The following is a 27,935-nucleotide window of genomic DNA, read 5'->3' on the forward strand; positions in this document are numbered from 1 at the left end:
TAAAGCATGAACATTTATATTTAATTTACACTTTGACAATTGTACATAAATAACAATGTAAACCAGTTCGTAAACATAAGATAGTTTGTTGTTCTAGCAAAGTAAAAAGCCGATTAACTTTGGTCAGTTTTTCCCTTTGAGAAAAGCAAAACCACTTCTGATTGTTTGCTACATTCACATGTAAGAGGCCCAAACAGGGGAAGGTCAGGAGAACTATGGACAGTAAAGAGAATTCGAAATTTTTAAAGCTGCAATATATAAATTTTTTAAAAACTTCAACACAAAAGCACTAAAGGCCAAAAGTGAGGGAGGGAAGAGGGGTTTAGGATAAGAAAAGTGTGTCCAGTGTCCAAGTAGTGATACTTTGGTTTATCTACATTTAAGTACTGTTTTTTAACCACAACGCTATGCCTAAATTTTTCAGCCTTACTGTTTTGTCCAGCAAATACTTCATTTTACATACTTCCCTGGGTTACCTTAATTTGGTTTTTATCATCTAGTTGCCAACCTATTAGTTAATTTCCATCATAAAATCCTATAACTTATAAAATAATCTGATCAGAGATACACAAGTTATAAGGACATAAAGACAAGGTGCATTGAGTAGTAATGGGTGAAATAATGGGATTTGTTTCTGCCACTGGGCATTACCACATAACTCAGATGTGGCAAAGTGAAATAAAGTTCTATTAGGCTGTCCCTGACACTCAAAAATCATTTAGTCTACTCATATCTACTGGCCTTTGGGGTGTTACCATATGGAGGGTGGGATTATTTCCCTTTTCTGTCAAGGTTTTGGGTCTTTGCTTATGTACGTTAAGATTCTTTCAAATGCCCAACATATCAACATCCTGGGTTTGAGGTCATCAGGTGTGTTGCAAAGTCCTCTGAAAAGGTTTGATTTTCATCTTTTATGAAAATTAGGTTCTATTACATGGTTTGGCTCACAATGTGACATAAATATATATACACATACAGTATAGTGGTATAAATAAAATGTATAAATATACACTATTCTTTGCTACACCTTGAATGCCAACATGAGATCTTTGGGCTTAGCAAATTGAGAAAACAAAGTAACACTCATGCGCTTGGAGGAGAGAAAAAAATACAATAGCCCCTCTTTTGGATTGTCTACATCTGGCCCACCATTCAGGTGTAGTCAGTGGCACTGGTACAGATTTGGAGGTGAGGTGGTGTCTTCTCCCTTCCCTGAATTTTGGGGCCCCATTGGTAGTTATGTTTTTGTGTGTATTATGTTGTCTTTAAGTCCCTTGAAGACATGCACTTTTCTCCATTATATATTCACCACAGTGCCTTGCACATAAAAGGAGTACTTATGTACTTAACTGACCCTATACTCATGGCTCTCTCCCTACCCCTTCCACCCCCACCCCCACCTCCCTTTCTGGCCCCAGTCCTTCAGTATGACTTTTAAATTTTAAGGAGACAGAGGGAAACCTAAAAAAACAAAGCAAAACAAAAAACACCACATTCTAAGTTTTCTGTGCACGCTCGGTTTCTTTTCTAAAGTAGCAAAGCATTAGATAAAACAGCATTTCCTGCACTACTGGACACACTAGAATGAGGTAATTGTTGTTGAATAACTTTGCAATGCCCTTTTCATCTTCAATTAAATTAACCACAAAATGTACAAATGCAAATACTGAGGAAAATCTGAGTCTTACAGAAAACAAAACAAAATTGATGTGCTGGAACAGGAATGTTCATCACCCACTTCCACCCAGAGATAATGAGAAAATACCCGTTTTGATTTTTGTTTGTTTGTTTGCTTAGTTTTTCAAAATGTGGACTGAGCCTTTCTACCCCAAAACTTCTTTCTGGGAAAGCACCGTTTTTGTGCAATTCTGACATCTAGAAAGTAAAAACATACATCATCCACACAAAACACCCCAAACTACAACCTGAATAACGAACACAAAAACCACTTATCCTTTTAACAGTGGTTTTAACCATCTTCACATTTTTGATTGCTACAATGGGATGACAAAGCTAAATTGGCAGTTTGTGATGGATCTTTGGGGTGACTTTGGGGTTTTGTATTGCTTTTAGAAAAAAAAATCCAAAATAAAACCAACCAACCAACAACCACCACCCTGGCTCATTGGTATTAAAGTGAGGTTGGCATAGCCTGCCCTCCTGTTATGTCACCTTTCTGGGTAGAGCTGGTAAGTAGGGAGAAAAATGTCTGGACTACCTACAGAGAGGCAGCAGCCACAGGATTCCTTTCTGCATTGCCACTATCCAAATTATTATTGGGTAATTCTGCACATCTACCCCCAAGTTACACAATGTTGTTCAAACTAAATGATTTCCAGTATGATTCAACATATCCACCTTTGGCAATACAAAACCTCATTTTCAAACCTTTAGTATGTAGGCCTATATTGACTGAAGTAATGCATTTTTGTTTTTCCAATCTTAACTTCACCTTAACTTAGACAGATGTGCAGAAATTATCTACAAAGAATGGCCACAAGACAAAAAAAAAATAAACATTTATACTCAAATTACAATGATTTTTCCAGTCATTGTAAACATTTTCTAATTATTGCTTTTAGAATGAGAAGTTGCATAATAAATTATAAAGTACTATCATTGAAAAATAATTATAGATAGGAGATTGTCTTAGTAATGGGAAAGGCTATGCAAACATACTTACAAACATATTCAAAACGCACAGTCAAATATATATATATGTATATATAATACGTATACATATAAGAAGTCTTTTTTTCTTTATACCCTGAGATTATAATAACTTCAGAGTTCCTTCTTTGAACTGGAAGAAAAGCGAGGGAACTCATCTGTGATGTCAGGAAAGCTTTGCAGCATTGGGATCAATGTATAAACAATTTGCTACAGACATCCTGACTTGCCAAGTCATAAATTAATTATTTATATATATATGTGTATGTACATATATAAATCACTTCTTTCATTTCCTGAAAGTCTTAAGGATCCATTGGTTCAACTGTTTCTTGTTTGACCTTTACGGGTAACAGAGGTAGTGGGTGACTGTGAGGCAACTTCATAAGGGATGGGTCTGATGACTCGTAAAAGTTACACCCTGAGGAGAGTAGTCCATTCCCCATGTTCCTTTGCAAAGACATCTTCAGGTTGGCTCCTTCCATCTCTCTCCTAAGCAAAGCCAGGATCTCCTTCTCCACCACAGAGGTCATATCAGTACCGTCCTCTGTGTCTTCCAGTCGGTCTGCATTGTCACTGATGTCAAACTTTTCTATTTCTTCATTGATTCGGGTCAGGTCCTCCATGGACAGGCCGGAAGTTGGGTCTAGGGGGCAATAACCATTCAGATGAACCTTGAGACTACAGAGGTGGATGTAGCTCTTGTGGCACTGACTGCACTTGTGTGGCCTCTCCCGGGTGTGTAGGCGCTTGTGGAGTTTCAGGTGCACAAACTGAGTGAACTTGGCTGGGCACAGTTTACACTGGTACGGCTTCTCTCCAGAGTGAAGTCGCAGGTGGGTCTTGAGATTGCTGGTGCTGCTGAATCGCTTGTGACAAACCTACATTTGAGGATATACGGGAAGGGAGACAGAAACATCCGAAGATTAAAAGCTGTAAATAGGAGGGGTTAAGCTCAAAGACAATTTGCAACAACTTGGGAGGTGAGAAGCAACATGAGGGCTAGGCTATTAAGCAAACAGGGCTGTGTGGGCATAACCCACAGAAGGTGGCGGCTCCTTTCCCTGTCCCTCTGCCACCCACTGGCCACTAGGTCTGCCTATTTGCTTGAAGATTATAGGACACGGCTGTGGCACATAGCAGCAATCAATCAGCATTTAAGAGGAACTACATATTTTGACATTAAGCTTCAGACTCTCCTGGGCATGCTAGGAACTGGTTGGACAGATTTCTAACCAGTTTCAAAATTTTCCTCTGGAGTTTACCCACCTGACATTCATGAGGCTTTTCTCCAGTGTGGACCAGGTAGTGTTTCTGCAGATGGGCGAGCTGAGTGAAACCCTTATTGCAAGTTTGACATTTGAATGGTCGCTCTCCACTGTGCACTCTGAGGTGGACCTGGGAACAAAGAGCAAACAATTGCTTCAGTTTCAAACCAACATTAGGACTATGCTGTTTCTTTGAAATACTGGTGTTATTTTATTAATTCTCCTGTTGGCTGATTCTTTTCACTTTATTTTATATCACTTTATGCAGGTTTTCACAGTGATCTCTGAAAAGTGCTCATTTTCTCATCTCTTATGGTACAATAATATTCCATTACATCCATATATATGTTTAGACATTCCCCAATATGTGTTTTTTACCCTCTTTAAGTTTCTAGTTTGGGCTACTACAAAAAGAACTGCCACATGTATTTTTGTGTAATATGGGTCCTTTTCATCTTTCTTTGATGTCTTTAAAGTACAGAACTAGTGGTGTTATAGCTGAGTCAAAGGGTATGCAAAAGTTTAGTGATTTTTAAGACCACAATGTCTTTGAGCATTTTGGTTGGAAACATAAGATACATATTTCTCAAGAGAACAAAGGAGACTCTTTTCACCATTCTTAAAAGCAAAGTTATTACCATCAAATCATAATGATAACAACAATGATAGTAGCTTATATTTACACGATGCTACAGAATTTACTAAGTACTGTCTTCAAAACAACTCTATGGGTAGGTAGTAGAAGTATCATCCCCATTGAAAAAATTTAAAAACTGAGACATAGAAGGGTGAAATGGACTTGACCCAAGGTTACCCAGCTGTACAGTGAGTGGCGGGACCAAGACTAAAACTCTGGTCACAGAACTCTTTTTTCCAAAAAGTTGTAAAAACACGACCTTTTATAAAAAGATAGGGAAATACAAAACTACATGTGTGCATGCATGACACAAGTCAATAATTTGATTTTCAATACCTACCTTCAGATTGGAGAGTTGCCCAAAAGTCTTGGAACAAACATTACACTCGTACTTAATCTTTCCATTCTGTTTCTTCAGTGGATATGGAAGTGTTTTGTAACCAGTCATATTTCTCTTACTTTTAATGAGATTCATGGCTTCTTCACTGCTGTTGGTTGCCAATATCGCTGAGGTAGTTTTAGGTTGTATCATGTGTTCAGATGTGGCAGCTGTCCCAGCAGTTGGGGACCCACTTGTTGGGCTACATGGCTTGTCTTTCATGCTGGTGGCTGCGCTGGTGATAGAAAAGGCACTGTGGGGTGCAGGTACGAGAACATCTCTGGGATGGTCTGGTTGTAGCAACCTTCGGGATCCTTCGGAAGGTAATGAATTTGGAATAGTAGCTGAGTTGAACATGGTATGAGGCAAGTTGCCTCCTCCACTGAGTATGTTACCATAGACTGGATATAACCTTGGAAAGAGATTGAAGTTATTGATGCTATTTATATTGTTCACAGTACTCAGGCTATTACAGCTCATACCATATGGAGGTAAAAGTAACTTGGGATAATGAGCATTATAAGAAGGGAAGAAAGCTGGAGGAAGATGACTAGATGGTATATATCCAGGGTAAGATCCCAATCCTTCTGTGCCATAGTGTGTATTCAAGTAAGGGTAAGATTCCCGATGTTCTTGAGAAATGGGAGCCAAAGGTGAAACTGTGTCCCCCAAGCTACCATGAGGACTGGAGCTTTTCAAGCTTTGGTCTGGGCTGCTTATTGCTGAGGGGCTGGGAGTGGTAGATGATGGGATGGGGGAGTGAGTAATATAAGTAGGTCTCTCCATCCTGTAGGTCAGAGAAGCTTTCAACAAGTCTTCTGCGTGGGGAACTCGAATTGGGTAGATAACCCGAGGGCATATGGGCCTTTCAGGGCTGCAGTTTTTCCTCAGGTCATCCATGTCCTTTTCTAGAGTGATGGGTGAAATGTTAGCCGGGAAGAAGCTCTTTCCTTTTGAATGACTGGAATCATTTTTCAGAATTTCTTTCACACTGTGCTCTCTCTTTGGGACACTCTTAGGACAGAGTTCATTTTTCTCAGTGCTTTGCTGCTTTGGACTGATGTGTGTTTGAGCTGAAATAAAGAAGAATACACTGTTACTTGAAAGGATGTGAGAAAATGGCACACCATGGCCAAATTGGAGAGAACTTCTGTTTTGAGACCTTTTTTTGTGTGCCACAGCTTCCTTGAGTAAACTGAGTCAAAGGAAGAGGGCCAACCCAAAAACAGAGGATGAGACTTACTCTGGGGTTTGGGCTGTTCCCTCTGTAGATGACTCCCAGCAAACCATTAAAAAGTTACTATATCTCATTTATTTCCCCTTCAAAATGGGAAAAGAGAGAGTACTTATGCTATCATCTGCCATAAGAGGGTTATTGTTTGGATTATTTTGTTTCCATTGTTAAAGAACATAGAATGTGAAAAGTGCTTTTCAAGCAAAAGATCAAACTTGCCAGAACAGATAGCTTCTATTAAAATGGGGTGGAAAAATCCCATGCGGTGTTAGAAGCTAATAAAATAGTCATACTGATGGTTCACAGTTCACCTAAAGGAAATCAGTAGGCACAATGAACTAGATTAGTCAGGTCAAAACTGTTTGGAGCAGCATCAGTCATTAATTTTTACATCAATCGTATTTTTAAATGAATTTGATTAACTAAGTTATAAATGTCTATGTCTGGGTGAATTAGGAAATTAAAAGAAAAAAATCCAGTCAATGCCCTCCTCAAACCACTTGTTCACCGCACAAAAATTTAGCCAGGTTTTGCCCAGTAAAACTTGGCTCCCAAAAATGTTGTCCCCTAGAATCATAAGGCGTGACAGATTAACCTTTGCCAAACCACAACATGTGCTCAACCAGCCAGTTCAATTACTTATGGTCCCCAAAAAAAACATAAGCATCTCAGATGAAAGCCTTTTTTTTTTTCAAAGAGAAGGTATTCTATACCAGTAAGCATAACATTACTCAGTAAATACAATATTTAAGAAAATGAACAACAAAGAACAATTACAAAATACTAAAGTCCTGCACAGGACAATATAGACAAAGTATATAGGTCAAGGCAAAGAAAACCAAATTCATGGGACTTGGTCTACCCCAACTTATATCCGACCCGAAATATTAAAAATCTGCATTTGGAAACCTTTCGTTTGGGCTGTGAATACCTGACAATCACTGGCAATGTTACATAGCAGCTATGATATGGAAAGATATAAAACATGAAAACATAAAACAAAACAGAATGACCTTTGGGAGTAGCAAGGAGATATGCTTCAGTTTAATTTTCCAGTGTTTAAAAAGCAGAGTTTAATGACCAACTGATTGGGTAGCATCATTTTTCAAACAATATTTAAAAGGATAATAAGCTTTCAAAAAGTGTAAGTAAAGAATCATTTGGGGAAAACACCTTTTAAAAATTATCTACATTTATCTGAGAAAAAAATGCCAATGTCACATGTGAAAATCTGGTAGGTCCAGAAATTAATGGTACAGAACGCTAGAGACTTTACTTTCTAAATCAGTTTACTGCAGGCCACCAGGCTTAAGAAAAATTCTCTACCCTCTTAAGAATCCCTCTGAGAATGTTATCACAACTAGCTATTATCAGTAGCTCCTCACTGAGCAGGCAGCCCAGAATAAACAGGGAGAGGGACCCTTATCAGGAAAGGTGCTGATCAGTGGGGATTGATAGCGAGCCTGCAGAGGGACAAGGGTTTCTGAAGCCACTAGACCAAAATAAATATCACCTTATCAGACCAATATCAGTCTTTCAGTGAGGCCTGGGAGGCAGGAAGTTCAAATTGTCACTTTTGTTTTTTAAAGCTAAAATGGCTGAGGAAGAGAGAGACAGCTAACCTGGAAAACTGATAGGGGAGTGGCCTCACTGCTAAGGAGAGGAATTTAACTAAAATGAGGTGGAATGCTTGGTGTCCTTAGAGAAGGCTACCTCACTTCCCCCTCCTCATTCACCACAACTCACCTCAACCCCCTTTCTTAACAAAATGAAGGTACAGGTATAACAATCTACCATCTTCACTTGAGATCAGATTTAATCGACATAATTTTCTCCAGGGATCCCAAGAAGCCTTTCTTCTTCTTGATCAATTTCAGGATGGGAGTGACTATACATCAAGATGTCAGATGAAATCATTGATAATACTTCTTTGTTTTTTAAAGGCACTTACTTTTCTCTTGTAACCGTAATTGTGACTACTGAGTATACATCATTACTAACTTAATAAACTAAAACAAAACCAGTTTCATAATCATTAAGCAGATGGAAGAATTCATACTTTTTTTTAGAACCCTTGAAAGAAAATCAGATTCTAATACCAAGTTAATTTCAAGCAATAAAAAAAATCCCACGAAAAAGATAAGTGGAACATTTTCTTTTATAAAGTATCCTTTTCTGCTATTCCTCCTCCACGGAGCACAAAATAGATAGATACCTACTAATTAGAACAATTTTTCCTCCTTAGAGAAAAAGAAGAGAAAAAAAACCCCTCACAAAAAATGCTGATTGTTCATAAAGTCCATATGTAAGAGTTGGAATATTTTCTACTTCCCTAGTTTCCAAAGCCGCAAGTTACTAATATCTATCAATATCACAACTTTTAGAAAACCATGCCAGGAAAAGGCTATTTCAACCTAGGACAAGAATCTAATTAGAATGTTCTGAGTATTTTTGAAAGGAGAATTAAAAACAAAAAACATGTACATTTGTATATTAATACATAGTAAATTATCCTTCAGCACCTGCTGAGTAATCAGTAGTTCTGTTATTTCTAATTCTTCCACTCTGTAACAAGTGAACATTAAAAAAAAAAGAATTAAGAAAAAAAAAGATGTTTTGTTCTTAAATCTTAAATGGCTGTAGGCGGATAGAGTCATTTCAAGAGTAAAATGCTCCTGAAGGCCTTCAATGGTTTAATTATGCCGATTCACATTTTCAGTCTATAATAAGAGCCTCTAAGGTTAGAAGCAAGAGAACCTAGAAGTTCTACAGAAGGTAAAATAAAGCATGTTTTCAACTAAAACTGAGAAAGCAAACTAACATTTAGAAGTCTATAATTTGGTCATCTATTTTCTAGATGGGACTATGTATCCCCTTTTTATTTTGTGTATGTACCAAATAACTTTTCCCCACCATGGGTAGAGAAAGGAGGAGGGGCACAAATTAATTCTGACTCATATTTAAAATCCTGTTCTTCTAAAAAGGAAAAAAAAGACATCCAATAACTTGGATTTAAAATGTAGCTGTTATCCTATCAAAGCTCTTTTTTCTACTCTCTGTTTCTATTAATTAAACCATTATTATTATTCACTAATATCCTACAAGCCCCCAGTGGGAGTCTGGCACAGACTTGCATTATGCTTTAAATGTGGAAACTGAATACAGCTCACTAGTCAGAGGCATAATCTACTTATTAGGACTGATGAAATAGTGGAAATTTTTCTGATCAACAGTCTCAATCATCAGCCACCACACCTAAGACAAATGATTTCACAATAGGCACTAAGAACCCTCTGCTGAGGGTGACTAGTTGTTCTAACTCAAAAACTGCTAAACAAAAGCTGCTCTGAACCTTAATGAAAAGTGATACCTGAAAATGTTATTCTTCCACTATATAGGAGGACCTAGAGAAAAAAAGATACTTAATTAAAAGGTCCTATCTGAGAGGCAATAATGGCATTTCTAACAAAATAATGGATTCTGTCTGATACATGAATCTGAAAATGCTGTGTCTATCTTGATAATTTTAGGATACAATTTGTAATAATTTTAGAGGAAGACTCTCTTTCTCACTTGGCCAAGTAGAAAAGAGAAGGCAAAAGAACCAAAGACTCAGGAAGAGAGTCCTAGTGGGTTTATTTGGGGAGGGGGAGGTAACAAGTCATTAGAACTGCTCTGACTTGACCAATAATTACAAAGCTGCAAGAATCCCACTGGTGTTTCCATCCAAATAGTCTGAGAGTTATTCACTCTTCTCCACTGAAATAAAAGGATGCTGAATTGTATGTAAACGCTTACAAAGGTTAAGTAGTTCTACACTGACAAGGAGTAAGAAATTAATTCTGGGTAATTGCTAGAAGAAGCAGAACTAAATTACTCCTCAGGGGTTCAGGGTTGATAACTGAATTATTTCTGAACATTCTTAGTCTACCTAAAAAAGAATAGGGCCGTGACAATATAAAACTCACGGAAGACCCATCTAAGTGAGTGGGATGAAACTGGAAAGTAACAGGGAGATGCTGATCCAAAGATCAGTCTAATTTTATACATTCTCAAGAATTACATCGACCTACTACTCACTCTGATTGGAAACTTCATTTCTAAAGCAGTATGGTTAGTAATTCATCTCTAATGAGGATCCGCAACTGGAATTAGCTAGTTTGGGCATTTGTGTTCCAACAGCAAGATTAGGATTTCATAGAATCACATACTATCTTAGAAGTTATAGAGACTAGCCCCCTCCATTAAATGATGGGGACATTGAAGGCCCAGCAAAATAAAGTTACACAGACCCAAGGTCACACAACTGGGAGGGGCAAAGTCAGAATTTCTGTGTAGATATATCAGTCCTTTGATTTGATTATCATATGGTGTTAAGTTTTGTTGACATTTCTCTTTAAAAAAAGAAAATTAACAGTTAAGTTCAAATGATTCAGGGATATGATCTATCCTTGAAAGTAACTGGCTCTGGGGCGGCTATGTGGCTGCAGTGAATAGAACATCAGCCCTGGAGACAGGAGGAACTGAGTTCAAATCAGACACCTAACACTTAGTAGCCGTGTAACCTTGGGCAAGTCCCAGTTATAACCCCAATTGCCCTGCCTTCCCCCCTCCAAAAAAAAAAAAGAAAAGAAAAGAAATTAACTGGCTCTGTTTGGTTTAGGGAGCAAAACAACAAATATTTTGCTATTTTAAAAACAGCAGATTTTTGTCGGTTTCATCACACAACAAAAGATATAATTTCTGACTTATTGGAAGACTACCCAAGGACAGCCTAAATCACTCATACAAGTAAAACCTTTTGTAGCAGGTAGGGACAGAAGGGGGTTACCAGGTCCAGGCCCGATAATTTTACCTAAGTATAAAAGTGAAAGCCTATAAACCTGACTGAGGAACTGAGAATTTTTTAGATAAAGTGATATGCAGCTACTGTCAAACAGATTAAAAAATCAGATAATTAAAATCTTACCATAAGGAAGTTAGATATGAAATCTTCAGAACCTCCACTTAGAATAAATAGTCTTTCAGGACAGAGCTAATTGCTTACTGTTTCTAGAAAAAGCCTGGGATACCACACAGTTTATTCTTATGCTGTCTCTTGGCTGATAGTGATTTTGTAGTTGGCACTTGACTTGGTACAATATGAGATCCATTTCTAAGCAGCACAAATAGGCAACAGTAACTGATTTGTTCAATGGTTTCAGGCCTGTTGTACTAGCCATATATTTTTTTTAAGTGCTGCCAATTCTAAGTCACTTTCCTCCTTACAGCTTTATAAATTCAGCTCTCAAAAAGCAATGCTTAAATTTTTTAAAAAGTGCCCCTTGGATGGGCAAATGGACTGTGAAAAGAGAGAAGGCAAAGAAAGGAGAAAGAAGGAAGCAAGTCTCTTTCTGGTCCAAACCACCTACCCTGGCACAACAGTTGATACAGCCATATAATTAACCACCATATTATCAGATCGTACAGACAGAATAGACATTACTAGCATTTTTTTTTTAAATTGTAATCCACTTACTGAGATTCATCCTCATCAGCTCTCCAGAGGAAGGATAGGGGAGTCTTTCTGCAAAGTCCCGACAATACCACACAAGAAGTTCCTGGTTGGCAGGGATTGGCTTAATAGTGTAGAAATAGATGTTCATTCCATTCTGACATGCAGCCAAATTCTGCTCCTGAACGGAGTGAGCAGGGTTCACATAACGCATCCAGTTGCTTTTTTCCTCATTAAAGCCATCGATGAAATGGTGGAGCTCCCCATTAGAATAGATCTGGAGGAAAACAGAAGATAGTACCATTGAATAAAAAAATTCCTGAAATGACAGAGGCTTATTTTTATCTCCCTTCCTTCAGCACAACACAAGAATGGAGACGAATTTGAAGAGACAGATGTGTGCTTCCCTTGCCCCAACTCTCTTGTTACAAAGTTAAACAAAATCAGAGCATTCTAGATTTAGCAGAAATAAGGGAGTTACCAGTGAGAGGTGGCATATTTCTCTCTCTCTCTCTCTCATTACCTTTTCCATTTTGGTTAATTTGTAATGCTGAGGAAAAAAAAAAAAAAACCAAGACTGAAACACAGTTTCATGGAAGGAAGGGGCTGGGCTCCTCTGACTCTCAGAGCGCCCTTAAAAGCGTTAGAATGGCAAATGAGTAATACTCCTAACTCCAGTTCTGGTTGTGTGCTGACTTTGAGTCACCCAGGTACAAGAGCAGGCTGTGTCAAACCCAAGTCTCGGCTTTTGTTTTTTTTTCTTTCAATTTTAAAAAAACATTTTTGTTTAAATTTTTGAGTTACAAAATCTATCGGTCTCTCACCCCCACCCTCCACATTAAGAAATCAGATACAGGGTATACATGTACAATTATGTAAAACATTTCCATATTAGTCATTTTGAACAAGACTAATAAAAGAAAAAAAAAGAAAAAGTAAAAAATAGCATACTTCAGTCTATACTTAAATCAATATCAGTTTTTTCTCTGGAGGCGAATAGTATGCTTCCATCATGAGTCCTTTGGGATTATCTTGGATCATTGTATTGCTGAGAATAGCCAAGTCATTCACAGTTTTTCATCGAATAATATTGCTGTTACTGTGTACAATGTTCTCCTGGTTCTGTTCTCAGCTCTGTCTATGGGCCTCTCTTTACTTGCAGTTTCCAACCACCCCCGCCCAGAGGCTTAAACTATGCAAACATCCTCCACCCCCCCACAGGTCCTAAAGTAACACTTGCTCATATGAATACTTGGAACCTTGCCTTTTTGTGGAAACACTGGGTGGGGCAAAGGTGAACTTCACCTGCCATAACAAAGTGAAGACCTGGACAGAGGCCAAAATTTGACAGTCTACTACTGAGAAGTCACTTTTCCTCTCAATGGACATGTTCAGACCTGTACTTTTCTTTTAAACAACAAAAAAAAAGGGGGGGGGAGAAGAAAGGAAGTCCTATTACTTTTATAAGGGGTAGTATAAATCACTACACACTTCTCCGCATCAGCTGGAGAAGAAAAAAAAATGCAATTTGTTAAAGGAAAAGTAGGATGAAAAAATTAAAAGCTTTTCCCAGCGTCTGTCAGAGTAGTTAACGGATGTATTCTGATGAGATTGAAGAGTAGAGGGTTAAGAATAAGAAAACTCAAAGCAGCCCACTTGCTCAGGTCAGCCATACCTTCTACCTAAATCTCCCATCTTTCCATAGAAAGAACATTTCTACTAGAGATGTCCCTTCCCTCTCCCTTATCTCACCGGATTTTCTTTGGCAACCAATACCTGATGATCTGTAGTGTGTAATCTCCAGGAAGCCTCATCCCGTTCATAGTTCAAGAGTATCCATGGGGCAAGCAGACTATTGCTTGATTCTTATTCACACACCCTGACTCTGGCTATAAAGCCTTTCTTATGTCTCTCCAACGCTATCAAAAATAAAAAGGGAACTCTGTCCCTTTAACACAGGCAGTAAACACCAGAATCACTTTCTTTTAAGAGTAACTTCCTGTAAATTGTGAAGGGGGAAATACATGTGGCTTCATCAAAGAAGCTTGTGAGAGATTTTGCGGTGTGTTTTGTTATGAGAAAATGGAACAGGGCTGGGTGAATTCTGCTCTCAAGAGGAGTCTTCAAGTTTGTTTACTCTGATGTGCAAACTTCCAGGAACATGGGGTTCCATTGCTCTGCACTCTTTGCTTTGGGCGGAAGCTGCTTTCTAAAGCTAAGGGCGATGCACCTTCCAGTCAGCTTTCCCCAATTTACTGTACCCTCGTTTAAAAAGGGAGATGACGATGCCATGAAGTCACAGGCTCACACCCACAAAAATATAAAATAAAAGCAAACGCTAAAATGAATGCCTTTCCCTATCTTGTGTTTCCATATATTATCATGAAGATTAAAAATGTGCTGACTCACAGTACGGTTACAAGAAATAATGTCACTCTGTGGTTTACTCAACTCGAACATCCCTTCTCTTTGACTATGTAATTTGCATGGAACTTTTTTTTCTTCATACAGCAGATGTTCCTATCCCTGCCAGCAAAAGCAGGACAGTTTTTATAACATGTGGGAAGTTATCTCCGACAATTTCCTTTTCATGTGCAAGACTAATCCAAATCCTTAGTTAGAAAGAACATCTTTGGGGGACAATGGAAGCTTACTGACTAAGGGAATTTTCAGAGAGATGCAAGAACTAAGGTGCTGTTGTTGCCTTTTTCAAGATAGCTTTGCACAAAAAAAAAAAAAAGGCTTATACATCGGATGGTCTTAATTGAAGACTTAGTCACTCTCCAGGAAATTATACACCTCCATGGCTTGCTTTTAACTGAAGAAGGACTTACTGGCAATAAACTCAAATGAACCCACCCACTTTTTTCTAGGAAAAGCTTGTAGAGTGCACATACACACACACATGCACGCGCGCACACACACACACTTTGAGTAATTAAATAATTTTGGATTTAAAAATATAAACACAGTGTTCCTATTTTGGGAAGACAATTTAAATACCATCTTTTGTTCAAAATGGAAATAGAAATTGAAGACAACTTAAAAGTTAGTAAGAAAAATATAAGAAAGTGTAGAAGAAAAACAAAGGGAAAAAAAATTCTTAGGTGAAGAAAACCTAACCTCTCTCAAGAACAACTTGAATGAAGACTCAAATTCACAGCTTTCTTAACACTACATTGTGGTTTACAATAAAGACAGGATGAGAGAAGGAAATGAATAAAAAAAAAACAGGAGCCTGATAAATATCCTATAGATCAGTAATTAATAATATTGCTTTTTTGTCACAGTGACTTTTTCCTTAGAAGAATTTAAAATTCCTAAAAAAAAAAAAAAAAAAGATTTCCCTCCTAATTATCACAGCATTCTTTCAAGAAGTTGTGATAGGTCTATGGGTCTAAGTGTAAGAAACTAAAATTACAAAACAAACAGTGGTAGATTGAGGAAAGTAACTATGTGTGTGTATATACACATATATATTTGTTGATTCAGGGGTGCTTATTAGTATACCCAGAATGCCTTAAAAATATCTTTTATCTAAATTTTCTAGGTAAGGTTTTAAAAGTGTTAGGGATTTTATGGAAATATTCTAAATAATGCATGTAGTCATGAGAATGTATACATTCCAATAAACCTTACGAACTGAAACCCAGATTCTGAATTACAGCATATTCATTTTAAAGAACTACTCCTTCCCTTGCCGCTCCCCCCCATAACTAGCCTTGCCACCCTTCCCAAAGGAAAACATTGTTTTCAAGATTATATAATTCATTGTTTATCCAATGAATTAAAATTTTAGGAAGAATTCAATAATATCTGAAATTGAAAGGTTTAATGACTCATTACTCCCTCTTTGCAGAGAAATGCAAATGAGTTTACTCTGGAAGCAAGTAGCAAAACGGTTTCATTCTATCAGGAAGCTCTTATGAGTTGCAAAAATTCAAGTCAAGTATAGTCCATGTTATCTCCTTTTCTTCCACCTACAGGGGATTTTTTTCCCCCCAGAGGACCCAGAGACTTACTCAGCTACTTTAACATCCACTCAGAATTCTTATTCTGCCACCCAAGGGAGAATAAAGTTTCACTTGTAGGTATGCAAGTGCATATTAGCAGCCAGGCAGAAAGACAGACAGACAGACACACGCACAGAGGAAGGGAGCTAGCCTCTTTAGCTTTGCTTTTTTTTTTTTATTATAAAATTAACATGAATTTTTCCTTACCCGCCAAAAATACTGTCTGTTGGCATTCTTGGGAACTGTATCATTGGTATAGATTTCACCTATCAAAGGTCCAAAACGTGTTCCTTTTGGTATGTATTCTTTACTTATTACTCCAATCACCTAAAAGAGAAAGAATATAAAACAATCTATAACCTACATTTCAAAATGACAGTCCTATTTCCATCAAATTAGTTTTTCATAAAAGGTAAAAAATAAAAATCACCTAATGAGGCAGAAATGAACAAGTAGAGAATAATAACCAAACTCCATTTTAATAAAGTTGTATTTCCAAAATCTTAAAAGTGATGAAAACTCCATTTTCTAATTATTTTCACTTGTTGAATTAGGAGCCTTTGTTCAGTTTGGGAGTGGGAGGAGTTGAGTCACACAGAAAAGAAAACAACTTCTTTCTTAGAATAAGAATCAAATAATTTTAGAATAGATGTTCTTAACCTTTTTTTTGTCGTGGACTCCTTTGACTATCTGGTGAGACCTATGGACACCTCAGAATATTGCTTTTAAATGCACAAAATAAAATATATAGAATGTCAATGGAAACCAATTATACTGAAATTCAGTTATAAATAAATATGAACATGTTTAGTGAACATAGGTTAATATTCCCTGTTGTATATACAGTCAAGATTACACAGAAATAGATTAGACAATTCCAGTCCGGTGTTTCCCTTCAGTCTCCTTATCCATTAAACCATTAAATATCATGTCAATTTTGAGGAATGGAATATTTAAGCTTTGAATAACAAAATCATGCTCTTCAAAGGGTTAAAAACCATAAATTCACTATATTATACTCTGCTAATTCCCGATAGAATACATCATACTTTCCTGTTGCCTGATGGAGAAATAGCTTTCAATTAATTGTTTTTCCCTAAATGTGTAACAGGACAGCCAGCCTCTTCTATCTATAGAATAGTGGCAGGAATTCTCATTAACAATTATCTTATGGATCTGTCATGGAGACATTTTATGTGCCCTCCAAGCCTCCCCCACCCAAGATCCCGAGATAAGGAAATGACTGAAAATCTACTATAGTCCATGTTTCTAAAAAGGCTTTGGTAAAGAAACACATTACGCCAGTTCCTCCTTGATGGTAAATTTCTTTTGAGTAGGGTAGAATCACCAACCACAAATCAGGAAGCAATTCATCACTATTCAAAAGAACTCATCTGTGAGTAGTCACTTACAACATTCTGCTGAGTTACCGGTATTTTTCATCCCGTCCCTCCCCCCCCTCCAACCTTGGATTTCTCTTCTCTTTTAGGGTAGCCAGTAGAATTGCCTAAATTCTAACTAGAACCGATTGACAGAGAAGGAAAAAAAATGTATAAGAATGTTTTTAGTTTTCTTTTTTATGATGCTTCTTAGTGACTTAATTAAACTTTTCTGTTTGGGCCTGTGAATTAGATGACATCTTATTCACATCTTGTGCTAGTCAAATGACACTGAATAATAGAACAAAACTCTATGTTTCATCAAAAGTATCTACAGATAGTTCATGAAGAATGGTAAAATTTCTGGCTACAGTCACACTTATTCCATGCCATTCCTAGCAATGCATTAAGCCCCACTTCAAATGAAAAGGAACCTGAAACTTCCGTGGAATCGAACAGCTAAGCCACAAAGCAGAAATTTCTGGCAGATGATGCGTTTTGGTGCTTGCTAATGTCCATTTCATATCAGCAAGTGATTAGGAGCATAATAGTAGATATAAAAGTCAGTGAAGCATTTAAAGGCATCTGGCAGGGGCAGGGGGCGGGAAGAGAAGGCAAGAGCAGAAATTTTCCTATACCCAACACAAGCTGAAACAAGGTTGTTGGGCCAGTTTTATTTTGGGTGCTTTTCTGCATTTCTGGCAGAGTTGAAAAAAGCAGATGTTCATTTCATCCTCCTCTGCCCTCATTTACATCTATCTGATCTTTCAATAAAGGCTCATTATCATTGGTAATCACTACAGCCCAAAGGATGGGAAGATATTAGTAAAGTCTTAAGGCCCTCTAGGCCTCAGTGCCTCAGTTTCCTCACCTGTGAAGTGAGGAAGTTGGACTAGTGATCTCAAGTACCTCAGGGCCCTGGCATTGCATGATTTTGTCTGTGTATGCCTAGTGAAATTCTCACTGTCTACAGCATCCTGGAAAAAGTCAACTTGAAACATTCATGTTGGCTCTTAGGATGTAGCAAATCTTCTGACACTTATATTTGACTGATTATAATACAGCATTAAAAAGCCCAAACAGGAACTGCAAATAATGCCATTTGCTGGTCAGCCAATAATTAACAGCTGATTTTTCAACATGTCCATGTTAAAGTAGTAATTTTAAGAAAGGCACTCAACTGGTTCACCAACTTTTGTGTCTGCTAGAGACTATAATTTTAAAGTCTTGAGAGACACTGCATGATTACCAACAAGCAACATTACATTGAGGTCAGTGCTTTTCCACCTAGTGGCCATTCGGTTTACCAGAATGAGGTGCTTGTTTTTCAGAATTAAAACTCATCTTTTATCCATCCAATTCATGAACATATCAGACAGTTTTCCATGGCCAATTACAAGGTGACAGGCTAGAACCTTGTTTCCATAAGCATTATTGGCTTTCTTTAATTGGGAAGGTGTTACTAAGTAAAATATTTTTTGCTTGACACCTTCCCAATTAAAGTAGGGGACATAAAGAGGTATAAATGACCTAATTCTTACCCTCCAGGAGTTGACAATATAGTTGAGATAGGGAATAGGCATATAAAAAGTAATTCGGCTCTAAGGCCTATGAAGCTTACCTATAGCTCTCAAAACTACAAGGGAAAATAATTTGATTATAAGGGCCTTTTGTTAAGATCCATTGTCTTTTTGAAATTCATATTCCTGTGGTGTAAAGTGTACCTATGCTCCATACAGTGAAGTTACAGACCAGAAGGCACAATATAAATTATGATATAGTATGGAATATTAAGTGGCACATCTTGAACACTTTGTACATCACATATCTTCACGAAATCCTGTTTAAGATACAGTGATGAGTTTATCCATATAGATGTACTTACATGATAACACAAAGCTAATTAATTTTATTATCAGCTAGAAAGTTAAGTTTGTCCCAAACAGGCAGGGAATAACTATCAGAAGTAATATTAAGATATATTGTCAGTTGGATTCCTTCATTCAGCATGAAAGCTACAGCTTTAAAACAGAAGTGGTCAGGATACTTTCAAGATACCAGAAGATCAATCAATCTAGATTATTTATTAGGCAACTACTTGGTGCCAATCTAAAAAGCAGGGATACACAAAAATGAAACAACCCCTGGCAGGTTCTCTCTAGTTATAATCACAGAGGTTTCACCTATATGGTAACAGTATTTCAATGTTTATAAAACCTGACGTTATTAATTTTGCCCCTTATGAAATAAACATTGAATTTCCAAATCGAAAATCTTATGAGACAATTTTCCTCTGCGACAATGATCCAAAGATTTATAATTGGTCTGAAAAGGGGCATTCTTCAACCTCCCCTTCACTGTCCCCGAACTAGCAATTGCAGAACAAAGACTTTGTCTGGTGAATTCCCATGTGCTAAAAAGGCCACTTAGGCTGGTGCTCACCTAACCCAGGAAGGAAACATGATTGGAACTGACCAGGGTCCTAATGAATTACTGCTGGGACAAGGCTGCTGTATGCCTTCTATAAACATATCAGTGAGAAGACAAAAAGCTTCAACACTTTCATGCTTCATCTATCCCTACAGAAGCCCGTCCACAGGATGCTTTATGAGCAGCACCGACCTCCCTACCATTTTGGAAGATCCGTCTCTGTCAATGGACTGGGGCACAGAGCACATCCTGACACCCAAAGACAAAAAACAGGACCCCTTAGTCTCTTATTTTACAAAACTTATTTTTACAAAGATCAAGGCAATTAAAAAACTTTGGAGAGGTTGAGCTAGACAGGATATTTAATGCATATCCAATAGCAGTAGGGACAGAAAAAGGGTTCTCAAAAAGCAAATCTTTCCCTTAAGGGACTATGTAGATTTTTTAAAAAGCACATATTTATTTGGAACTTTATGGTTTCTAAAGTGCTATACACACATTATCCCACAACACACAAAACCCCACAACAATGGTATTTAAGTAGAGCGGTATTATGCAGGTATATTCATGATGTGGTCAAACTTATCCTAAATCATTAAGATCACAAATTACTAGTTCCCTCTCTCCCCCTCCTCCCTATAAAACTGATTCAGTCTATTAAAATTCTGTTTTGGACCTAAGACTATTTGCACTGTGATGACTGGGACTCTATAGATGGATCAAGACCTGAAGTCTGTAATTCATCTGATTTTTTTTAAAGGGGTGGAGTGAAAGGAAATGTTTTCAGATGGTTTCCTCCTTAATTATCTTTGTATTAAAGGAAACACAGTAGCAGCCTCCCTGTATCATCTCTAAAATAAAAGACCATCCCCAAGAACATAGGATTGCATGTTGTGGTGAGATATTTTTTTCAGATGGCTTAAGTTAATAATGGACTTCAGCTAAAAGAGGCATATAGCAGACTGATTTTTATCACAGTATTGCTTTAGAACTTCCCAGAACAGGGAGCTTCCCCTGTTGAGAGAGAAGAGCATTCAAAATCTAGGTTTTTCAAAGACATAAAATGTCTAAACTAATGTTTTCATGTTTTTTGAAATGCTCACAAAATATTATGAGCTAGTATCACAACCAAGTATCCACAAAATGAATAACACAAATCAAGACTTTAGTAAATAAAGATTAATATATTTTTAAAATGAAGTTTAAAAAAAGCTCTTAGCTGTGAAAATAAGAAACAAAAATCGACTCTTTAAAATGCATTAATTAGCCTAAATAAAATCTGAAAGCACCAAGGTCAAGAGCAGAAAGTTTTTAAACATTTAAAAAAAAAGAGCAGACACTTATGTGAATTCCTGAGAAAAAAGTCATGGAAAAAGAAAAAAAAATCTAGTATATCAGGAGAATGAAAGATAACATGTAATCTGACATCTACTACCATTCAAACAAAAAACATTTAAAGGACTTTATAAATCAGATTAAAACTACATGCAAAAAAGTTTTTTTTTTAATTCCCATGGGATACATGACTAAGGACAAACTGATCCATGACAGCCTGCAGATTTTGTTAATCATGAATGTTTGTTCTTAAATTTGTTGAATTCCCTCCATCCTTTGAAAATTATTGTTCTTTTAACAAAAACTGTCATTCTAGTACAAATTCCAGAGTTAGCTGCTAAGTAAGTGTGCATATAAAATTTGTATCCTGACTGATTCAGCCAGGACCCCCAAAATTGCTTGTTTCTGTTAAGTATGATTTAGAAGAGGAAAGAAATGACAGATGCCTAGGTAGGGCTCACTTCTCGTGTAACCACCTTTGTAAGGCGTTAAAATCTCTCCTAAATCAATTGAAGTAATAGGTTCTGGGTTGTATGGGAGAGCCAGTTAAGCTACACCTTATAGCAAGTAAATAAATAAAATCATGCAGAGACCCAAAATAACAACCACGTAATAATGCAAAGAATACTGGCCAGCGTTAGGGAGACCTGAGTTTTAGTCCTGGATTAGCCAATAATTAGCAGTGTGTAGCCTTGGGCAAAGCACTTAACTCTAAACCTCAGTTTCACCATTTGTAAAATGAAGGTGTTGAACTAGATGGTCTCGGAGGTACCTTCCAGTTCTAAAATGAGGCAGAATGGTATACATTCTGACAGTGGAACATAGAACACACACCAGTATACAGCATATTTAAAAGGAGAGGGAGAAGTAGCTCTCTTGAATACTAGAGTATGGATCAAGATCAAAGTTTCTTTAAGCTGCCTTTTGAATAAAATGGGGAACTCCAGAGAACAAAAGAAGGGAGAAGGCTCTATACCTTCACCTCCAATCTCCAACTCTAGTAGAGATCCATTTGAATCAAGTTTCATATTGGGGGTGGGAGCCTGGGGGAAATGCACCTCTTACAACCAGGACAACAAAAATCAATGTTAAACAATTCATAAAACATGTCAAGTTAGCCTTTGTCATAGAATTATGACAAATAATGCTCTACTCAGAAAAATGTTTCTATATAAGGGGATGTATAGGGTAGGGTGGATTCAGGGCATCTCCAGCAACTTAGTATTAGATATGGTTTATTGTGCAAAAGGCTGCATGTCTCTTGAGGTACTTAACAAAACATCTTCATAGAATTCCCCCTTTCAATTCCCCAACACCTCTGCCTATAGTTGTAATAAGTCAGAGGAAATAAGCAGCTAGTGCTTGACTTGGAGTGCTAAAGATAGGAGTTCAGAGGTGGGTAGGTGGTGAAGTGAATAGAGCACCAGCCCTGGAGTCAGGAGGAACTGAGTTCAAATGTGGCCTCAGACACGGAACACTTACTAGCCCTGTAACCTTGGGCAAGTCACTTAAACCCGGTTGCCCTTCCCTCTCCCCTCCAAAAATAAAAGCAAAAAAACCCCTTGTCTTAGGTATTTACTAACTGTGGAACTCTGGGCCATTCATTTAACTTCTATTTCCTCATCTGTAAAACGATTGGGTTATACTCAGACTCTAAAGGTCCTGTTTCTAATTCTGAATCTATAAATTTAGGAATATAGTTAAGTTTTATTTTAGACATCTTTGTCTCCCAACTCAGAAAATATCCAACTCTGGAACACACAATCAGGAACAAGACAAAGCTTTGCCCAAAAGGTTTCCAAGGTCCTTTAAATGCTCCTCTTAAGGGGTAAGAGAAAGTGATTTAACAGGGCTGTAATAAATATTCCCAGGAAAAAATTCTATACTCATAAAGCAAACAAATCCTTTCTCACTGTTATCTTAAGACACAGTAATATAATTTACACATGGTGAGGGGCGGCTAGGTAGCTCAGTGAATAGAGCACTGGCCCTGGAGTCAGGAGGACCTGAGTTCAAATCCAATCTCAGACACTTAACAAACACACAAAAACTAGCTGCGTGACCTTGGGCAAGTCACTTAACCCCAATTGCCCCCCTCCAAAAAACCCAAATAATTTGCACATGGTGGAGGTGGGAATAAGGGGAAGGAGGTCAGCAGAAAGGTCAATTTATCTGGGCACAGTAGCAGCACAGGTAAAAGGGGCAGCTCTAAGTCCCAGAAATAAAGAGGTTGTTCTTCAGATTACCTAGTTTAACATCACACCTGGATAGATAGTTACACAAATGGGTGAACACAAATCAAACTGCCCTTTCAGGGTCCTAGGGCAGCCTTTTGGAAATAACAAAGGGCAGTCCCACTTCAGAGACTGGGGAGGGGGGGGGCGGAGCAGGCGTTTGCAAGTCTAGCAGGGAGCAAAGGAACTTCAGCAGATAAACAGTGGTTAACTCTTAAGTCATCCTGACAAAGGACACTTTTCCCAGTTTATATACCATCCCTCCTGTTCATAAACACGTCAATGTTTCGGGAATAATTTTAGAAACACAGCTAATAAAGCTAGCTCATTAAAAAGAATAAAGCACTTTAATAACTGAAGGGAGACAAAAGAAAAGACTAAGAGTGTTTTCCAAGGAAACTTTACTTTTCTTTCCCTCCCTAGAGCTATTGTACAACGGAGGCAATTTAATCCAGTGGCCAGAGGCAATGGATACATTGGCTGCTAACAGCAGTTTAAAACCTGGCTCAGGGGTCTACCTCAAACACCCCCCCCCCCACCCCCTATGCTGTGCACATACTTATTCTAGGCACAGTACAGCTTGCCAGAAGATTTTAACTGCTTGCTAATTGGTAAGATGGGGGATTGGGGGGGGGGGGGGCAGGAAGAAATTGGTTAAAGGAAAAAGAATAAATTGAAATGGATATATTATTTACAGGTACTTACAAAGGAGTCTCCCAGTCTTATGGGGCCTCAATAGAAGTGTATGAGAGATTTGACTGTCAGGTGCCAATCTTCTTCAGCAAAAAAACCCAGAGGGCTTACCTCTTTGCAGTTCGTTGCATATTTGAAAACCAGATTCCTTGGCAAAGATGCTTCCGCCTGAATAGCAGTTCCTCCATCAGCACCAGAGTCCCAGGGGTGGTCATTCACAATGTATGTGCACTTCTCTTCAAAATCTGCCTCTGTCCACAGCGTCATGTCAGCATCTTCCATGTCCATTTTCATGGTTCCCTCTGCCCCCTCTACCAAGGTCGGAAAATTTACGGTGTCGGAGCTACACTGGGTGGCAGCCTGGAAAAGAAGGAAAAAGCCTTTAATCCCCATTGTCCTGCAGTTTCTGTGGTTTCCTCTGAGACACTGTGACTAATACAGTAGTCTGTGGCACTTGAAAAGCCTATGCAGAAGAGCTGGTACAGTTGAGTAATAGCCAAAAGAGCAGTATGAACGAGATTGCCCGGACTGAATGGAGCAAGGGTTTTCAAACGCTAGGCTTAGCTTAAAAAAAAAAAAAAAAGTGAGGCAGCCTCGCTGGGGAAAAAAAAAATCAAAACAAATCAGCTAAGAGATCCATTTCGGGCTTTACCTCTCCAAAGCACAGAACCCACTTTCTGGGTTCCCAGTCTTGTATCCAAGAAAACCCGGGGTCATGGCCACCAGACCACTCAGTGCCTGTGGAAAAGCTGCCTCAGAGAAAAAAAAAAGTGTCATAAACAAGGAGAGGAAGAGGAAGGAGCTGCTGTCTGCGTCTGAATGAAGCTAAAAATGGAAAGCGCGTGTTGCAGGAACGGAACCCAGCCTGCCTTTTCCAAATGGGGAAGACTGAACTTTCCCACCAGCTTCCAAAGCACAAACAACTTTCAAAACAACCTGCCCCCCCCCCCCATCATCCTCCCCCTTCTGCCTCGATCTCTTTCATCCTCTAGCAAGGAAGACAGCAAAAGGCTGCATCTTGGCCAGCATCCTGGTAACGAGAGCTGGTCGCAAATCATTGGAGTGCACTCATTTGGACCAAAGCGGGAGAAGGGAAAATGGGGTTTCTGTGATGTGTTGGCATTTCACGCCATCATGAAAAGACACAACAAAAATGCAAAACTGTCCAATAGTAAGCTGTCCCTGGAGAGAATTCCTTTCAGCCACCTCGGCTACAAATAGTAATTGCTGTTGAAAATATTGACCACTCATTCCATTCTCAGAAGTCACAAGTGTTTCAATTTACTGTAATGAAAGTTATAGCAAATATAGAAAAGTGAGAGACTAAGTAAACCCTTCCTCAACTAGTGATGGGGCTACTTTCCCCAAGCCTGCCTTATGCTCTAGGTCAGTAATAACACTTTCCTTCCAAATAAGAGGTCAGTAGCTTCTCTATTTTCCCCCACAAAAGTCACCCTCTCCCACGCTTAGAATACAAACTAGGTGACAAAGGGAGAAAAGTGTCTCAAACACTTTACTTAATGAAATTCATACCCCGTAATTCTAATTAAGGATTTCTACACAGGAAAGAATACTCACTCGATATTCAAAATAAGATATTGTCCCATGGAAGATGTTAAAAGCAGACTTTATCTTCTTTTAGCCCTAACTGATGGGGGGGGGGGCACTGATGCATCCAATAAAAGAACCTGGGACATATGTCTTTAATGTTCAAAATTTAAACAGACCTGCTTGTCTATGGGTGGCTCCAGCATGTACAGTCATGATGCTAAATAAATATTAACTAATAATAAAGGTTTTAAAATTAAGCCACGACCGAATATTTGCTCTTCTTTGATCTTATGGGGGGGGGAGGAGAGAACTGCTACTGAAACTTCAATGAATTGACAATTGCACCCAGAATTGAAAGGGTTAATGATTCATAAGGAGGAGAGAAAAAGTCTATAATAAACATGTTTGAAGTCAAGAGTGCACCAAGGCAAAAGTATTGCTTGCTTGCAACTACTATTGAGTTGGTTAAGCAGGGAGAAAAAAGTTTCAACTCAAGAGCAAAGAAACAGACAAAAAAAAATTCTTACCAAGGTCGTATCCACAAGTTTTTCCAAACAAAAATCCAACATCTAAGGTAAGTCACACTCATTTCTACACAGTAAACATTTCTTCGTCTTTCCAATAGCCGGCTTGCAGCAAGACTGACTCACACCTCCAGGGTTAACTCCTTTTTCTACGGTCTCTCCGGCCCCCCCGCAAGCCTCGCTTCTCTTCTCTTTCTCTCTTGTCTGTCAGACAGGTGCTGCGGCTCTTAGTGCTTTTGCCTCGCCGAAACACTGGAGGGCTGAGTGTTACAGCACTTTGTCTGCTTAACCAAACAGACCCAGCATTTACTCAATAAGGGGGTGGAGCTATACCTGTATTTTCAGAGGCCAATCAAAGGAGCCAGCCCAAGAGGGATTTCCACACCCCCCTCCCCTTCCAAATAGTTCAGGCTTTATAGGTTTTCCTCTTATTACACGTGAAGTTCACCATTCACTTGGAACTTTCTTACTTCCCCTTGAAACACACAACCTCAAAGTGAAAGAGTTGACATTATCAGCTTCGTGCCACAAATTCATTCTTCCAACTGAGGCTTAAAGTACCACAAACACTAAAATCATCCCCCAAAAATCTTAGTTAAAACTTCTATCGTTCTGAAAGGAAAAGTCCTGGTTAGGGAATGGGAACTTTACACTGGGCACACGGAGTCGCAGTAGGGGGTGGGCGGGAGTCCCTGGGGGGAGGAAAATGGGTGTCTAATATTTTAGTATATAATGCCATACAATTCAGAGACCCAGGTTTCGAGTAATTTTATGTGAAGCCTGCATTTCCTGTGAAGCATCCTAAGGCTTGTATTTATCTGCATAAGCTTTCAAAGAAGTAGGTAATTAAATGATTTTACATTCGGCATAACTTTCCCCCTTTAAGAATCTTTTGGGAATAATGAAATGGGAAGAAACCAGAGCCCCATTCACACAGAGATCTCTTTGCTTTCCCTCCTTTTTTCTTTTCAGGTCCAAACTGCCAGACTCAAACTCAATATCCAAATCAAATATAAAGCATTCCTAATTTCACCATTAGAGAGCATAATGGATTGATCCTTCTTAGAGTGTATTACAAATGACAGAAGTATTGGGATAGTAATTAGTGGGTTCTGAGTTCGTCTGTCTTTTCCTCCTGTTCAAGTCAGTCTGGCTGAAGGAAGGACATCCTGTGATGATGGCATACAATGTCCTGTTTGTTTATTATTAAGAGCAAGGACCTAGCATTCCTGCTCCTCATTACAAAACAAACCAGATGCTTTACTTCCTTCAATGGTCCTATTCCCCCAGCAAGGAATTCTTCGATTCAGAGAAACAATGATGCAAAAGATCCATTAATAGACAGCCACTAGGTTGCAAACACTCTTTATATTCAAAAGGGCAAGTCTCCGATTTTTCCTGCTGGCTTCAGATACTCAGATTTATTTGTCATTCCTTCCCTCTGCCTCAGGATGCAGTGTCTTTTCTAACATTTTAAACACACATGTGAGTACACACCCACCCACACGTACACACACCCAGTCCCAACCTACTGATACCAACTTAGTCATACAATGAAGTGGACATTTGAGTATTTGTTTACAGGAAGATCAAAACAAATTAAAGGAAAAAAAAACCCCAACTCAATCACAATTGTGCCTATATATACTTCCTTCTTTTTTTTTTAAAGAAAACTTTTCTATGGTTCTGTTAGCTAAAAAAATGAAGCAGGCTGACTACATTTGAGAATGGCATCTGTGTCTAAAGGTCTGGGACAGGCTCTAATCAACACCCACCAGGGGATATTAGTAGAGCTGAAAGCTGCCCTCAGTGCCCTGGTTTATCTGCTATAGCATGAAATGCCACAGGGGACGCTGGCTCCTTAGAAGAATCAGGGCCCTCCTTTGGGAGATGTGGTAGGGGTGTAAAACTGAATGAACACTTCCTAAAAGAGATCTCAGAAAGCTCTGAAGATGATAATTAAACCAGAGAAATCCAGCCTCCTTGGGAGGGTTAATTAACTGATGCTGAGTCAGAACCACATTGGACAGAAAAACAATGTAGTCATACTGGAGGCAGGCCTTCTATTAAAACACAGTCTCACTTTGAGATGCA

At 38.4% G+C, this 27,935-nt stretch overlaps 1 protein-coding gene across 3 annotated transcripts; it reads right to left on the reverse strand.

Moving 5' to 3' along the window:
• On the reverse strand, positions 1-26,141 carry PRDM1 (PR/SET domain 1). Of its 3 annotated transcripts, XM_069077128.1 has the most exons (7): positions 25,845-26,141; positions 23,878-24,126; positions 15,903-16,022; positions 11,707-11,959; positions 4,916-6,027; positions 3,940-4,068; positions 1-3,551 (listed from the first exon to the last, which is right to left on the reverse strand). In XM_069077128.1, exons 1-7 carry the CDS (start codon positions 25,884-25,886, stop codon positions 2,976-2,978), a joined length of 2,481 nt encoding a protein of 826 aa, XP_068933229.1. In that variant the 5' UTR covers positions 25,887-26,141; the 3' UTR covers positions 1-2,975. The 3 variants fall into 3 exon arrangements, with proteins under 3 accessions (XP_068933229.1, XP_068933231.1, XP_068933230.1); XM_069077130.1 differs by lacking the exons at positions 15,903-16,022; positions 23,878-24,126; positions 25,845-26,141 and adding an exon at positions 13,459-14,887; XM_069077129.1 differs by lacking the exons at positions 15,903-16,022; positions 23,878-24,126; positions 25,845-26,141 and adding an exon at positions 12,634-13,431.
• Positions 26,142-27,935: the final 1,794 nt, after the last annotated feature.

This window comes from Petaurus breviceps, unplaced genomic scaffold (genome assembly GCF_028583685.1).
Source record: "Petaurus breviceps papuanus isolate PSGF00001 unplaced genomic scaffold, PetGlider_PUasm1.0 90977, whole genome shotgun sequence".
NCBI classification, from domain to species: domain Eukaryota; kingdom Metazoa; phylum Chordata; class Mammalia; order Diprotodontia; family Petauridae; genus Petaurus; species Petaurus breviceps.